The sequence below is a fragment of the Saimiri boliviensis genome, chromosome 2, assembly GCF_048565385.1.
Source record: "Saimiri boliviensis isolate mSaiBol1 chromosome 2, mSaiBol1.pri, whole genome shotgun sequence".
NCBI lineage: Eukaryota > Metazoa > Chordata > Mammalia > Primates > Cebidae > Saimiri > Saimiri boliviensis.
This window is the reverse complement of record NC_133450.1, coordinates 28,528,960-28,543,950: the sequence shown is the minus strand read 5'-3', so window position 1 is coordinate 28,543,950 and position 14,991 is coordinate 28,528,960. Positions and strand designations below refer to the sequence as shown.

The 14,991-nt window shown below is 44.5% G+C and overlaps 1 protein-coding gene across 1 annotated transcript in view; it reads right to left on the bottom strand.

Annotated features, from left to right (window-relative positions):
• TMED10 (transmembrane p24 trafficking protein 10) overlaps nucleotides 1–7,848 on the bottom strand; it is a 48,630-nt gene extending 40,782 nt beyond the window's left edge. The window contains exon 1 of the mRNA XM_003924560.4: nucleotides 7,549–7,848. Within this exon, the coding sequence (XP_003924609.1) occupies nucleotides 7,549–7,773 (225 nt within the window). The 5' untranslated portion in view covers nucleotides 7,774–7,848. The remainder of the gene's footprint in view (nucleotides 1–7,548) is intronic.
• Between the last annotated feature and the right edge of the window lie 7,143 nt (nucleotides 7,849–14,991).

Below are 14,991 nucleotides of genomic sequence, written 5' to 3'. Positions count from 1 at the left end.
GGTGACCAGGTTTTGCACCAGTCTCTCCAGTTCTTCTCATAATTCAAATCAAACCACAGCTGCCTGAACCAGGGGTGGACATGTGACCAAAGAGAAGACAAGCCATTGGCTGATCTGAGACCTCAATGTGGCCCAGCATATGAAAAGGAGCTCTGGCACTCAGGAGTTGCACCTCAATAGCTAAAATGATGCACAGAGGGAATCCCTGAAGCAGTTGTCAAAATATAAGACAAAGTGGAACGAAGTGAACAGACACTGAAAAAGACTGAAAGCTGTTATAGGGCTGAATCAGCTCACAGATGTGTTCTGTGGCTTCCACGGTATATCACATTTTCAAAAATGACATATGGCTTGTGGTCTCCCAATACCAATCCCCACAAAAAGGAACCAGAATTCCGTAGAGAAACAGTTGTTCTGAAGTCAGGGGATAGATATATACAAGATAAGGCTAAAATACTTTGTTGCGCCAGAAAACAAGGATGCTATCAAAGCCTAACAGGATCATGTTGAAAAAATGCCGGTGCCAATATGAAGGAACCAAAGGGACAAAATGAGCATAAAGAATGGAAACAACTGCCTAAAAACACAATGACTCTAAAAGTTGAAACAAACACAAAGAGTTCAGTAAAATACTTCTTAAAAAAACCCCCAAAACTCTTGGACAACACTGAAAATGACAAGGGCAACAATTCTTTACTCTAAAAATTATCAATTAGAAGAAATCAATTCTGCATGTATCCTGCCTACATGAATGATACATTTTAGGGTAATTAGATGATATTAATTGATTAATTCCTTAAGAATAATTTCAGGCCAGGAGCGGTGGCTCACGCCTGTAATCCCAGCACTTTGGGAGGCTGAGGCGGGTGGATCACGAGGTCAACAGATGGAGACCATCCTGGTCAACATAATGAAACCCCATCTCTACTAAAAAAAAAAAAAAAAAAAAAAAAAATGAGCTGGGCATGGTAGTGCGTGCCTGTAATCCCAGCTACTCAGGAGGCTGAGGCAGGAGAATTGCCTGAACCCAGGAGGCGGAGGTTGCGGTGAGCCGAGATCGTGCCATTGCACTGCAGCCTGGGTAACAAGAGTGAAACTCTGTCTCAAAAAATAAAAAAAAAGAATTATTTCAGCTAATATGGAAGGAGTAACAGAATTAGAAAATCATTTCATAACCTTAATGAAATAATAAATTCACACAGTGGTCATCAGTAAATTCCTAAGTGAAAGATTAATGGGAACCTTTACAATGAAGTCTTCAGGCTACTACTACCCAGGTAGAGAGAAAAATGCTTCCCCCACACAAAGATGTCCACATCCTAATCCCTAGAACCCATGAATGTGTTACCTCACATAGCAAAAGGGATTGTGCAGATGTGATTAAATCAGATTAAGAGTCTTGAGGTGGAGAAGACTGTCACAAGGGTCCTTATAAGGGAACGAGGGAGGCAGGTAGTATGAGGATGAGATGGCAGCAGGGGAGAGAAGGACAGAGGGAGAGAGGGTGGTGAGGAACAAAGTGGAGGATGGCAAAGGGAAGGAGAGGAAGACAGAGTTGAAGATACTATGCTACTGAACCTCTGCCTCCCAGGTTCAAGAGATTTTCCTGCCTCAGTCTCCCGAGTAGCTGGGACTACAGGTGTGCACCACAATGCCAGCGAATTTTTGTATGTTTGGTGAAGACAGGGTTTCACCATGTTGGTCAGGCTGGTCTCAAACTCCTAATCTTCAGTGATTCACCCACCTAGGCCTCCCAAAGTGCTGGGATTACAGGCATGAGCCACCATGCCCATCCTGGTCTTAAAGATGGAGGAGGAGATGTGAGCCAAATAGAAGTGACCTCAAGAAGCTAGAAACGGCAAGAACATGGATCCTCACCTCAGTCACAATGAGTTTCCAGAAAAAACACGGCTCTGCCAACCCTGATTTTAGGACTTCTGACCTTCAGAACGAGTAAGACAAATCCCTGTTGTTTTAAGCTGTAAATCTGTGGTAATTTGTTACAGCAGCAAGACACTAAGACACACCTTAATCCACTGATCAATCTTAGCAGCAGCAATATGGGGTACAAAAAGTACTGTGTTCCTGCAGTGATACCCTTGACAAAAAGATAAACCTGAATCTGGTTACACCTTTACAGCTGATTCCTTTTACAAAATACAGGGGAAGAACTCGTTAAAAGACACCTCTAAGAAGCAAACAGACAAATCCAAAATGTTGGATATTCTTTTAAGAGCAATTGACTCCAACAATTCAACTGCATGCATAAAAAAAGGTGAGAGGGAGGCCGGGCGCAGTGGCTCAAGCCTGTAATCCCAGCACTTTGGGAGGCCGAGGCGGGTGGATCACGAGGTCAAGAGATCGAGACCATCCTGGTCAACATGGCGAAACCCCGTCTCTCCTAAAAATACAAAACATAAGCTGGGCATGGTGGTGCGTGCCTGTAATCCCAGCTACTCAGGAGGCTGAGGCAGGAGAATTGTCTGAACACAGGAGGCGGAGGTTGCAGTGAGCCAAGATTGTGCCATTGTACTCCAGCCTGGGTAACAAGAGTGAAACTCCGTCTCAAAAAAAAAAAAAAGGTGAGAGGGGTCAGGCACAGTGGCTCATGCCTGTAATCCCAGCACTTTGGGAGGCTGAGATAGGCAGATCAGAAGGTCAGGAGTTCGAGACCAGCCTGACCAACATGGTGAAACCCCGTCTCTACTAAAAACACAAAAGTTAGCCGGGAGTGGTGGCAGACGCCTGTAGTCCCAGCTACTTGGAAGACTGAGGCAGGAGAATTATCTGAACCCAGGAGGCGGAGGTTGCATTGAGCCAAGAACGCACCATTGCACTCCAACCTGGCTGGGCAGCAGAGTAAGATTCCATCTCAAAAAAAAAAAAAAAAAAAAAGGAGGCGCAAGGAAGAGGAGACTGCTTTAGATTAGACACTTGAGAGAGACAACAAATTAACTTTCAAAAGACATTTTTGAGACAAGTGGGGTCATCAGAATATGGACTGGGTATTAAGAAACCACTATTCATTTTGTGAGGTGTGATTATAGCCACGTAACATTGTGGTTATGTTTATATTTTTAAAGAGATGCAGGCCGGGCATGGTGCCTCATGCCTGTAAGTCCAGTACTTTGAAAGATTGAGGCGGGTGGATCACTTGAGGTCAGGAGTTCAAGACCAGCCTGACCAATACAGTGAAACTCATCCCTACTAAAAATAACAAAAATTAGCTCAGCGTGGTGCTGCGCACCTGTAGTCCCAGCTACTTGGGAGGCTGAAGCAGAAGAATCACTTGAACCTGGGAGGTGGAGTTGCAGTGGGCCAAGATCGCACCACTGCACTCTAGCCTGGGCGAGAGCAAGAGTCTGTCTCAAAAAAATAAATAAAAATAAAGAGATATAGGCTGGGCACGGTGGCTCAAGCCTGTAATCCCAGCACTTTGGGAGGCTGAGGCGGGTGGATCACGAGGTCGAGAGATCGAGACCATCCTGGTCAACATAGTGAAACCCCGTCTCTACTAAAAATACAAAAAATTAGCTGGGCATGGTGGCGCGTGCCTGTAATCCCAGCTACTTAGGAGGCTGAGGCAGGAGAATTGCCTGAACCCAGGAGGCAGAGGTTGCGGTGAGCCAAGATTGCGCCATTGCACTCCAGCCTGAGTAACAAGAGCTAAACTCCATCTCAAAAAAAAAAAAAAAAAAAAAAAAGGGATGTATGCTGAAGTATGCAGGACTGAAATATCATGAGATCTGTGATTTACTTTAATACAATTTAGCATGAAATGATATGGTGAAAGCAGTTAAGACACGTGTGGAAAGATCCTGTTAATTGCTGAATCTGAGTAATGGGTATAAAGATGAACTCACTATACTATTCTTCATAACACTGAAAACAAATCAATGCCAAAACCAATTTGAATTGGTTGGTGAAATTTATTTTATTTAATTTTTAGGGGGCCAAATCATTTTATTGAGGGGAATGGAGTGGCAAAGCAGCGGTGAGGACGATGAGATCCACGGTTCTCTGGTGGGCCAGAATTTCTGAGGCTCTATAGACAGCACTGAAAGCTGGTTGGTGAAATTTAAAATCAGGAGCTGGCCAGGCATGGTGGCTCATGCCTGTAATCCCAACGCTTTGGGAGGCCAAAGTGGGTGGATCACCTGAGGTTGGGAGTTTGAGATCAGTCTGGCCAACATGGAGAAACCCCATCTCTACTAAAAAATACAAAATTAGCTGAGCATGGTGGTGGTGGGCACCTGTAATCCCAGCTACCTGGGAGGCTGAGGCAGAAGAATCACTTGAAGCCAAGAGGTAGAGGCTACAGTGAGTGGAGATCGCACCATTGCACTCCAGCCTGGGCAACAAGAGCAAAACTCCATCTCAAAAAATAAATAAAATAAAATAAAAAAATAAAAATCAGGACCTTTCACTTCAAAATCTGGCGTTCCTATTTCATTTGAAAAATCAGATGCGGGCTGGGTGCAGTGGTTCATGCCTGTAATCCTAGCACTTTGTGAGGCCACGGTGGGCAGATCACTTGAGCCCAGGAGTTCGAGACCAGCTTGGGTAACGTGGCAAAACCCTGTCTCTACAAAAAAAAAATATGAAAACTAGCTGGTCATGGTGGCATGTGCCTATAGTCCCAGATACTCAGGAGGCAGAGGTAGGAGGATCACCTGGGCCCTGGGGAGGTTGAGGCTGCAGTGAGCTGTGATCGTGCCATTGCACTCTAGTCTGGGTGGCAGAGTAAGACTCCCATCTCCAAAAAAAAAAAAAATCAGATGTGGTAAAAAAAAAAAAAAAAGCCTACATGCTTGCATGGCAAGTCTCATCAAGAACTGAGTATTGGTCACCTCTAATTAACAATTTCCACTACATCCAATTATTCCATTTATCATCACTGCTGCTTTTAAAAAACACCTGGTCCACAGGGGGATGGAGGCAGCAAACCACATTGCCATGTAGGTACCTATGCAACAATCCTGCATGTTCTGCACATGTACCCCAGAACCTAAAGTGCAACAAAATACATATGTGTGTGTGTGTGTGTGTGTGTGTGTGTGTGTGTGTGTATGTATATAAAAATAAAACACATACACACACACCCCTGGTCCAATTCCTTCAATTATATTACCTATTTGACATTTGGGTTTAGGACCCCTGTACTTTCACTAAGCTGGTTAGTAGCGAAAGAACAGAGCAGACACAAGAGAGCAACTGAGTGATGGCAAAATGCAGGGTGTAGATCCTGCTGTTTTGTTTTTTTTGAGATGGAGTCTTGTTCTGTCACCCAGGCTGGAGTGCAGTGGTGTAGTCTCAGCTCACTGCAGCCTCCACCTCCTGGGTTCAAGCGATTCTCCTGGCTCAGCCTCCGGCGTGGTTGGGATTACAGGCACGTGCCACCATGTCCAGCTAATTTTTGTATTTTTAGTAGAGACAGGGTTTCACTCTGTTAGCCAGGCTGGTCTCGAACTCCTTACCTCATGTGATCTGACCTCCCAAAGTGTCAGAATTACAGGCGTGAGCCATGGTGACCAGCCTAAAGTCCTGCTGTTGTGGTCCCTTCAGCAGCCCTAGAGTCAATGTAATTCCCATAAGGCCATGCTAAACTACGGTTCCTGTTATTTATTGAGAACTTATTAGAAGCAAGGTAACAGGTTTGGCATTCTAGAAAGGATGAACCTGAGAATAGTTCCTACCCTGAGGATACTAATAGTCTAATAAGTAAGACAAAACATAAACAAAAGCAGTTCAGAAAATAAGTGAGTTCAGGGTACTGTTCAGGGTGGCTCCAGGTAGAATGCAAAGTGGGAAGTGACCATATGTATAGCTCAGGAGCAGATCATGAAGAGCACAACAGGGCATGTTGAGAAATTCAAACTGTCAACAAGCAACAGTGAGCCACTGAAGGGCTTTAAAATATAAGAACAAATCAGACAGCAACACTGGAGATGAGAGCAAGGTCTCTTTCACTGGTGAAATTACGATTCCATTAACATCCTCTGAAGAGTAGGAAGCATGATCTCCCACCCTGGAAACACTGTATTTAAGCTTCTAAAATTATGCCATCATGATTTTCCTAAGTAAACTGAAGTTTGGAACCCAAAGAGAACAACAGAGTCACAGAGTAACTGCCTAGAAAATAGTTTCTCTCTCCTAAATAAAGTAGAAATAAATTACATGTATTATCACCCTACTGGGTTCCACTATTTTAACATATGTTATGGTCTTATTACATCTGAAACTATATTAAAAAATAAAAATGTGGCCAGGCGCAGTGGCTCAGGCCTATAATCCCAGCACTTTGGGGGGCCCAGACGGGTGGATCACGAGGTCAAGAGATTGAGACCATACTGGTCAACATGGTGAAATCCCGTCTCTACTAAAAATACAAAAATTAGCTGGACATGGTGGCGCACGCCTGTAGTCCCAGCTACTCGGGAGGCCGAGGCAGGAGAATTGCTTGAACCCAGGAGATGGAGGTTGCGGTGAGCCGAGATCGCGCCATTGCACTCCAGCCTGGATAACAAGAACGAAACTCCGTCTCTAAAATAAATAAATAAATAAATAAATAAATATGTTTCTATTTAATATAAGAAAAGCCCTATACAAAGAAAAAAAAAAAAAGACGCTTTGCTTATTGTGAATGAGTAACATTACCTAAAATGCAACCAAATACTGACGGATATTAAATTACACTAATGTCTCAAAGACCAGGCCAGACTATTCTTAGCTCCAAAATGGGACCAAACTGGCATTACGATAGTAGTTGTCACCATGCAAGAGCACAGTTGATATTTACATAAAAGCAGCCAAGTACAGATTCTGGCATACCAAAGAAAAAGGATTAGAGACTGAGACTATTTTGTAACCAATCATCGACTTTAATCAACTACAGAAATCACAAATTTAAAACGAGGAGAGAAGAAGGTTGCAGCGTTTTTCCCTCAACATACTTCACTACCAAACTAAATAAGAATCAAGTCCATCTGTGACACTTACTAGTTTATCCCACCTCTCTGATTCCTCATTTGTAAGATGGGGCTAACAGTACCTACCTACTTCATAGGGTAGTGCCTGAACCAAATGGTAATATATGCAAAGTAGCACAGGAACTGACACAGCAGATGCTCAATAAATAACATTATTTTATTCATCACAGTTAGCTTTGTCCCCATTACGTTCCTGCAGGTATCGCGGTATCTTAGGACGCCAAGCTCTATAAACATTCAACAACCCAAGACTTCTTTGGAGAACCAAGTGACGGTTCAAGGTATTTGGGACCAAAACTGGTACAGGATTCTGACAACAACCGCCTCCGCTCAGGTGCCACCACATCCGCCAAGGCCTCGCAGCCCTTCTCTGCGCTCCCTGGCGTGGGTGCTCAGCCCCGCCCCGCGAATGGCAACCAGCGGGCGGAGGGGGCGGGGGCTCCACCGGCAGGCGAGAACAACTTCCAGGCCTCCTCCAGCCCGACACCCCACACCCCGGGCCTCCCCGCGCCTTCGCCTGCCGTCTTCCCTCCCGGCCCCAAGTCACCCAGTGCCGCACCTTGAGGTGGCTGCGCAGGCCGCCTGCGCCCCCAGACTGGTCGGAGATCTCATACGCGCCCGTCACTAGCAGGTCCTTGTGGATCTCCTCACGGAGGCACTTGCGAGAGTTAATGGGCAGATGGAAGGAGATGGCGAGGACCAAGCTGGGGCCGAGTAGGAACAAAAGCAGCAACGCCAGCGGACAAGGGCCACGCCGGGCTGGTGGGCCAGACAAACCAGACATGGTGCTGGAGACTCTCTCACCACCTCAGGCCTCTACCGCGCCGGAACCGGGAGGACGCACGTGACTCGCCTCTGACCTACTGATGCCGTCCGCGCCATTTCGGAGTCTGGCAAATCGTGAAAGAATCTATAGTGAATCTTTTGAAAAGGGAAGAAAGGATAGGCACCATGTCAAAACCGCAAGTTTAGGGGTTTAAGAAGCTTTGCTAGAATACTATTGCAAAAGTTTTATTTTTATTAAAGTTAATGACTACCGAGTCGGCCATGGCAAGTATGGGCAGCCCTGGAAGTAATTATCCTTTAACTTCCGGAAGATGTACCCACGAGTTTCAGGGCGAGTGACTCCATAGCAACCAAGGCCCAATAGGAAACAGCCACAAGGCCCTTCGCTGGGCCCACCCACTGGCCGCCCAGGCGCGGGGGCGGGGAATGAGGCTCTGTCTCCGGGGACCGGGCAACCGCAGCGCCTTTGACACCTTGATGACAACTGGGGCATTGAGGCACTAGAGAAGAATATTTCGAGGAAAGATTTCAACTTGGCTATTAGCGAGTGTGGACCAGTACCTTAGACAAGAAGTCGTAGAGGTCACCTGATGAATGTGTGTCGTGCAAGATCTCCAGTTCATGTCCCCAGCAGGGTATTTGGGCTGGAGTGACTGTCTGGCTTCCTCAATGTGCAGGGTAATTTTTTTTTTTTTTTGCAAACGTTTAACGTCTTCTATGGCAGACTACATTCAAACCAAATTTGAATTTGGTATTTAAATTGAATAAAACCACATGTTTCGGTCCAGTCTCAGATCAACATAATTGAGGGTTGACCAAATAAGTGTTGTCAGGGAAAGTGAGTATGTGTGTATTGTAAGTGCACAAATCCTTTAGGGATCAAATTAACTATTAATATTTTCAAATAGACAAGCAAATTGACATGGTAATAATTCATGCATTCATTCAATGGAGTACCTACTGTATGCCAGACACTATACTATACATGTATATCCACACGTTTATTGATTTAACAAATTATTATTGGGATGCTATCAAGTAATCAGAGATGAAAGATATATGAAAATAAACATGGAATCGATTCTCGGCCTTTTGGCTAAGATCAAGTGCGGAAAATAATAAGGAAGACAGAGTAGCCCATGTTGGGGATCATTACCTACTTTGATTAATGTTTAATGAGCATCTTCAGAGATATCCAGAAGATGGACTGTCTGCCCTTAATAATATACATGATTTTTAAAAAAATTTAGTCCATTGAATTATTTTCCTAGAAATGAAATCCCACAAACAAAACAAGAACAAACAAAGGGGCTGTAAAGCATTTAAAGTTTTGACAAATGCCATACAGTAATTATTTTATGAGGTGTCCACTTAGGAACATTTAGTTTGATTATTGTATCCCTGATCTAAGATAAGATTGCTAGTGCACACAGTACATCCTGATCATTTGCATTGGTCTTTTCCCTGCTAAGGCAGGGAATCAGTATAAGCAGTTATCTAATTCACTGTCTACTTGCATTCCTGAGGCTCTGCTGACCAATAGCAAGATATCTGCAACCCATGAAAAACTGTGTTTTTGTTAAATTTCCGTCTTAGGTTTACATAATAGATAATGCAATTTAAAATATTTTCACATATAATGATCTCCTTTGACATTTAAAAAACCCCTGTAAAATAATCTGGGCAATGTGTTCATTTTACAGATGAGGAAACTGAGGTTCTGAGAGGCCAATAATGTTAAAGATAAAATACTTCAACACTTGTTAAAGAACTGTAAGGCAAACTTTTATTTAAGGGGGCCTGCCAAGATACATAATACAGGGGCCTACAACAATGGGGTTTTGTAGGAGTAGGGGAGAGATCGGGCTCAATTCCAAATACAAGAAAAAGTAGGGATTTACAGTCAGTCAATAATCAGGGTTAGTGGATGGAAAATTACTTAGAGAAAATTTGGGAGTAGGGGGAGATTCTGGCTAAACTAACTTAGCAGGATTCTTGCTAAAACTGGACGATGACGAGTCGTGGAAGTCTGAAAGTCAGAGCCTAGTTGAGAAGACAGATCAGAACGGCCTGGATAGAGTTTGGTCAAGGAGAGAATCTTGGTCAGTACCCCAAATCCTATAGCTTAAAAGTGACAAAAGCAGTCTGGGGGCCTGAGCTTTCCTCAGGAAGGTACTGTTATTCCTTATTTTACAGATGAAGAAACTGAGATGCAAAGCAATTACTCTTCTGTAATATTTATAGCTCTCAAGTTCTTTTTTTTTTTTTTTTTTTTTTTTTTTTGAGATGGAGTTTTGCTGTGTTGCCCAGGCTGGAGTGCAGTGACATGATCTCTGCTCACTGCAACCTCTGCCTCCCAGGTTCAAGTGATTCTCCTGCCTCAGTCTCCTGAGTAGCTGAGATTGCAGGCCCATGCCACCATGCCCAGCTAATTTTTGTATTTTTAGTAGAGATGGGATTTCAGCATGTTGGTCAGGCTGATCTTGAACTCCTGACTTCCTGATCCACCCGCCTCAGCCTCCCAAAGTTCTGGGAATAGAAGCATGAGCCACTGTGCCAAGCCAAGTCCTTTCTTTTTAAAATTTTCTTTCTTTTAGCCAGACGCGGTGGCTCACGCCTGTAATCCCAATGCCTTGGGAGGCTGAGGCAGGCAGATCATCTGAGGTTGGGAGTTCTAGACCAGCCTGACCAACATGGAGAAACCTCATCTCTACTAAAAATACAAAAATGGCTGGGGATGTTGGCGCACAGCTGTAATCGTAGCTACTCAGGAGGCTGAGGCAGGAGAATTGCTTGGACACAGGAGGTGGAGGTTGCAGTAAGCTGAGATCATGCCGTCACACTCCAGGCTGGGCAAAAAGAGTGAAACCCTGTCTCCAAAAAAAAAAAAAAAAAAAAAAAAAAAAAAAAAAAAAAAAAATTCTTTCTTTCTTTGACAATTGTTTCACTCCTGTCACTAGGTTGGAGTGCAGTGGCTTGATCTAAGCTCGCTGCAACCTCCACCTCTCGGATTCAAGCAATTCTCCTGCCTTAGCTTCTCAAGTAGCTGGGACTACAGTTGCTTGCCACTGTGCTTGGCTAGTTTTCTATTTTTTGTAGAGTGGGGGTTTCACCATGTCGCCTGGGCTGGTCTCAATCTCCTGGGTTCAAGTGATACACCTGCCTCAGCCTCCCAAAGTGCTAAGATTACAGGCGTGAGCCACTATGCCCGGCCAATCCCAGCACTTTGAGAGGCCGAGGTGGGTGGATCACCTGAGGTCAGGAGTTCGAGACCAGCCTGACCAACATGAAGAAACCCCATCTGACCTAAAAGTACAAAATTATGGTCTCAAATTGCCTGTGGAAAAAAAAAAATTTTAAGGAAAAAAGAAAAAGATACAAGATTAGCTGGGCATGGTGGTATGCACCTGTAATCCTAGCAACTCAGGAGACTGAGGCGGGAGAATTGCTTTAACTTAGGAGGCAGAGGTTGTGGTGTTCTGAGATGGTGCCATTGCACTCTAGCCCGGGCAACAAGAGCGAAACTCTGTCTCAAAAAAAAGAAAAAAAAAAAAAGTGCTGGAATTACAGGCGTGAGCCATGGTGCCTGGCCCAATTTTTGTATTTTGAGTAGAGATGGGGTTTCACCATATTGGTCAGGCTGTCTCAAACTCCTGACCTCAGGTGATCCACCCGCCTTGGCATCCCAAAGTGCTGGGATTACAGGCCTGAGCCACTGCGCCCAGCCCAACCCCATGACTTTAAATGTATCTGTAGACCTATCCCAAATGTGGATCTCCTGACCTCTCTCATAAACTCCAGAGTCTATATTGAGCTGCCTCCTTGACATCTTCCACTTGAATGACTAATAGGTAATTCATACTTAACTCTTGATTTCCCTTCTCCCCTCTTCCACCACCCTGTTCCCGGATCTCCTTCTTCCTCATCTCAGTAAATGGCACCACCTTCTGCCTAGTCAATGAGACCATTCTTATTTCCTCTTTAACTTACCTTCTCCCCAGATAGAGTCAGTTCATCAAGAAGTCCCATCAGTTCTGGGTTGGGTCCTAGAATGTATGCTGGTCAGTGTCTACTTGTCTATAAGCTAGGGATCCATAAAGCCGCTGCCTAGCTAGGCAGGCCAAGCTGGCATGCAACCTCCTGTTTTTCCATTGCACAAGAGCTAAGAATGGCTTTTACATTTTTTGGGAGGAGGAGAAAGTAGAGAAGAATGTGTGACAGAGAGCTCAAGTGACCTGCAAGCCTGAAATATTTGCTATCTGACCTTTCACAGAAAGAGTTTGTTTCTCTCAGTTAAGAAAACAAGACTCCTTAAGGTTATCTTTGCTTTTATTATTGTCTGACAATAATAATTCTCATTAATATACCCAGTATAATTTTTTTTTTTTTTGAGACAGAGTTTCACTCTTGTTACCCAGGCTGGAGTGCAATGGCGCGATCTCAGCTCACCGCAACCTCCGCCTCCTGGGTTCAAGCAATTCTCTTGCCTCAGCCTCATGAGTAGCTGTGACTACAGGCGTGTGCCACCATGCCTAGCTAATTTTTGTATTTTTAGTAGAGATGGGGTTTCGCCATGTTGACCAGGATGGTCTTGATCTCTTGACCTCGTGATCTACCTGCCTCAGCCTCCCAAAGTGCTGGGATTATAGGCGTGAGCCACTGTGCCCGGCAATTTTATTTTTATTTTTTTGAGATGTTTATTTTTTGAGATTTATTTTTTGAGTCTCCCTCTGTCGCCCAGGCTGGAGTGCGAGTGGTGCCATCTTGGCTAACTGCAACCTCTGCCTTGCTGGGTTCAAGAGATTCGCCTGCCTTAGCCTCCCAAGTAGCTGGGACTACAGGTGGGAGCCACCACGTGTGGCTAATTTTTTTATTTTTACTAAAAATACAAAAATCTCTCTGGCTCAAGTGATTCTCCCACCTCAGCCTCCCTAGTAGTGGGGACTACAGAGATGAAGTTTCCCCAGTTGGCCAGGCTGGTCTTGAAATCCTGATCTTGTGATCACCCCAGCCTCAGCATCTCAGAGTGCTGGGATTACAGGCGTGAGCTACCAGGTCCGGCAATTTTTTTTGTTTTTTAAAGCAAAGCAGATCAACTAGATTAAAATCCAAACACCCAGCCACAACCTGAAGGCTGAAGGCCACTGTGCTCTGGCTCGTGCCTGCCTCTCTGTGCTCATCCTACCCATGAATGTCTTATCTGGCCTTCCAAACAGTGTAAGCTTCTACATGCATCAGAGCCTCAGACCTTGCTGCCTACCTGGAGCTCTCCTTCTCAGCTGTTGTTTCATAGACTCTGCTGAGTGCTCCTCATCATTTAGGTCCCAACTGAATGTCACCACCCTACATCAGTAACCCTGCCCCTGGGTTACTTTCTGGTATATTATATGGTTTTATTGTCTTTTTTGCCTTTTTTTTTTTTTTTTTTTTTGAGATAGAGACTCCCTCTGTTGCCCAGGCCAGAGTGCAGTGGCACAGTCTTGGGTCACTGCAACCTCTGCCTCCCAGGTTCAAGTGATTCTCCTGCCTCAGCCTCCAGAGTAGCTGGGATTATAGGCACGTGCCACTGTGCCTGGATAATTTTTCTGTTTTTAGTAGAGATGGGGTTTCACCATGTTGGCCAGGCTGGTCTTGAGTTCCTAACCTCAAGTTATCTGCTCACCTTGGCCTCCCAAAGGGCTGGGCTTACAGGTATGAGCCACCTCACCTGGCTCTTTTTTTTTTTTTTTTTTTTTTAGAGACAGGGTCTTGCTCTGTCACCCAGGCTGGAGTGCAATGGCACCATCATAGCTCAGTTTAGCCTCCATCTCTCTGGCTCAAGTGATTCTCCCACCTCAGCCTCCCTAGTAGTGGGGACTACAGGCACACGCCACCACACCTGGCTAATTTTTTTTTTTAGTAGAGATGAGGTCTCAATATGTTGCCCAGGCTGGTCTCAGATTTCTGAGCTCCATCAGTGCTCCTGCCTCTGCCTCTCAAAGTGCTGTGATTACAGGTGTGAGCCACTGTACCAGGCCCCGGTTTTATTATCTGTGTAGCTCTTGTCACTGTTTGAAAGTATCTTGCACATATCTTTCTTGTTTATTATCATCCTATCCCATTGGAATTTAAGCCTAGAAGAGCAAAGGCTTTGATTTTTACCTGATCTTTCCCTGAGATCAAGTACAATATCCTGTCCCTAGTCGGTGCTCAACAAATGCTTGTTGAATGAATGAAATACAACATAATATAAAGCTCCTAGCACAAGATGAACATAGAGCAGTTGCTCCATAAATGCTAGTTCCTCTATCTGGTAGGTACAGTATTTTAATTGCCATTTTTTTAATATGGAGAAGCTGAGGTCTGAAAATGTTTAGTGACTTGCCTCAAGTCATACAATGAGTCAGTGTTAGTGCCGAAAATAGAAATCAGAGTTCCTAACTGCAGACGAGTTTTTGTCATTACATTTGATAAAACTTGGTATTTATGATTTCGTTTCCACTGTACTGAGAAGTTTTAAATTCTTGGGCAGTCTTTCTCTACCCTCACTTATAGTTCTAATATGACATTTGTGGTTTTATATGTGAATTTAAAGTTTCTAGAACATCCATGAAGATGTCAGTAGTTAATACTGAAACTTGTAACCCACTAGCCTCTCCCCTAAACTCATTTTGCTTGGAAAAAAAAAAAAAAAAGATTTATCAGTTGGGCATGGTGGCTCATGCCTGTAATCATGGCACTTTGGGAGGCCAAGGCATGTGGATCACCTGAGGTCAGGGGTTCGAGATCAGCCTGGCCAACATGGTGAATCCTCATCTCTATTAAAAATACAAAAAATTAGCCAGGCGTGGTGGTGGACACCTGTATTCTCAGCTACTTGGGAGGCTGAGGCCCAAGAATCACTTGAACCCAGGAGGTGGGGGCTGCAGTAAGCCAAGATCGCATCATTGCACTTCAGCCTGGACAACAATAGCAAAACCTGAAACTCCCTCTAAAAAACAGGATTTATCTTCTTTTCCAGATTCCCTAGGTGGGAAAGGTGAACCCCTGTGGTATCCGTTTGTTTTTTCTCCAAGGTTTCTGGCTCATAACTCTGGTAGCCCTTGTTACAGCTTTTGTTGTAATGTTGGGTATGTCAGGCCTCAGGGGCCGGCCTTAGGTCATAGAATCTTGCTGACCTTCTTCTGCTCTCCTTTCACCTGCCCTAAGGCAGGACTCTAATTTTCCTCCACCTTTC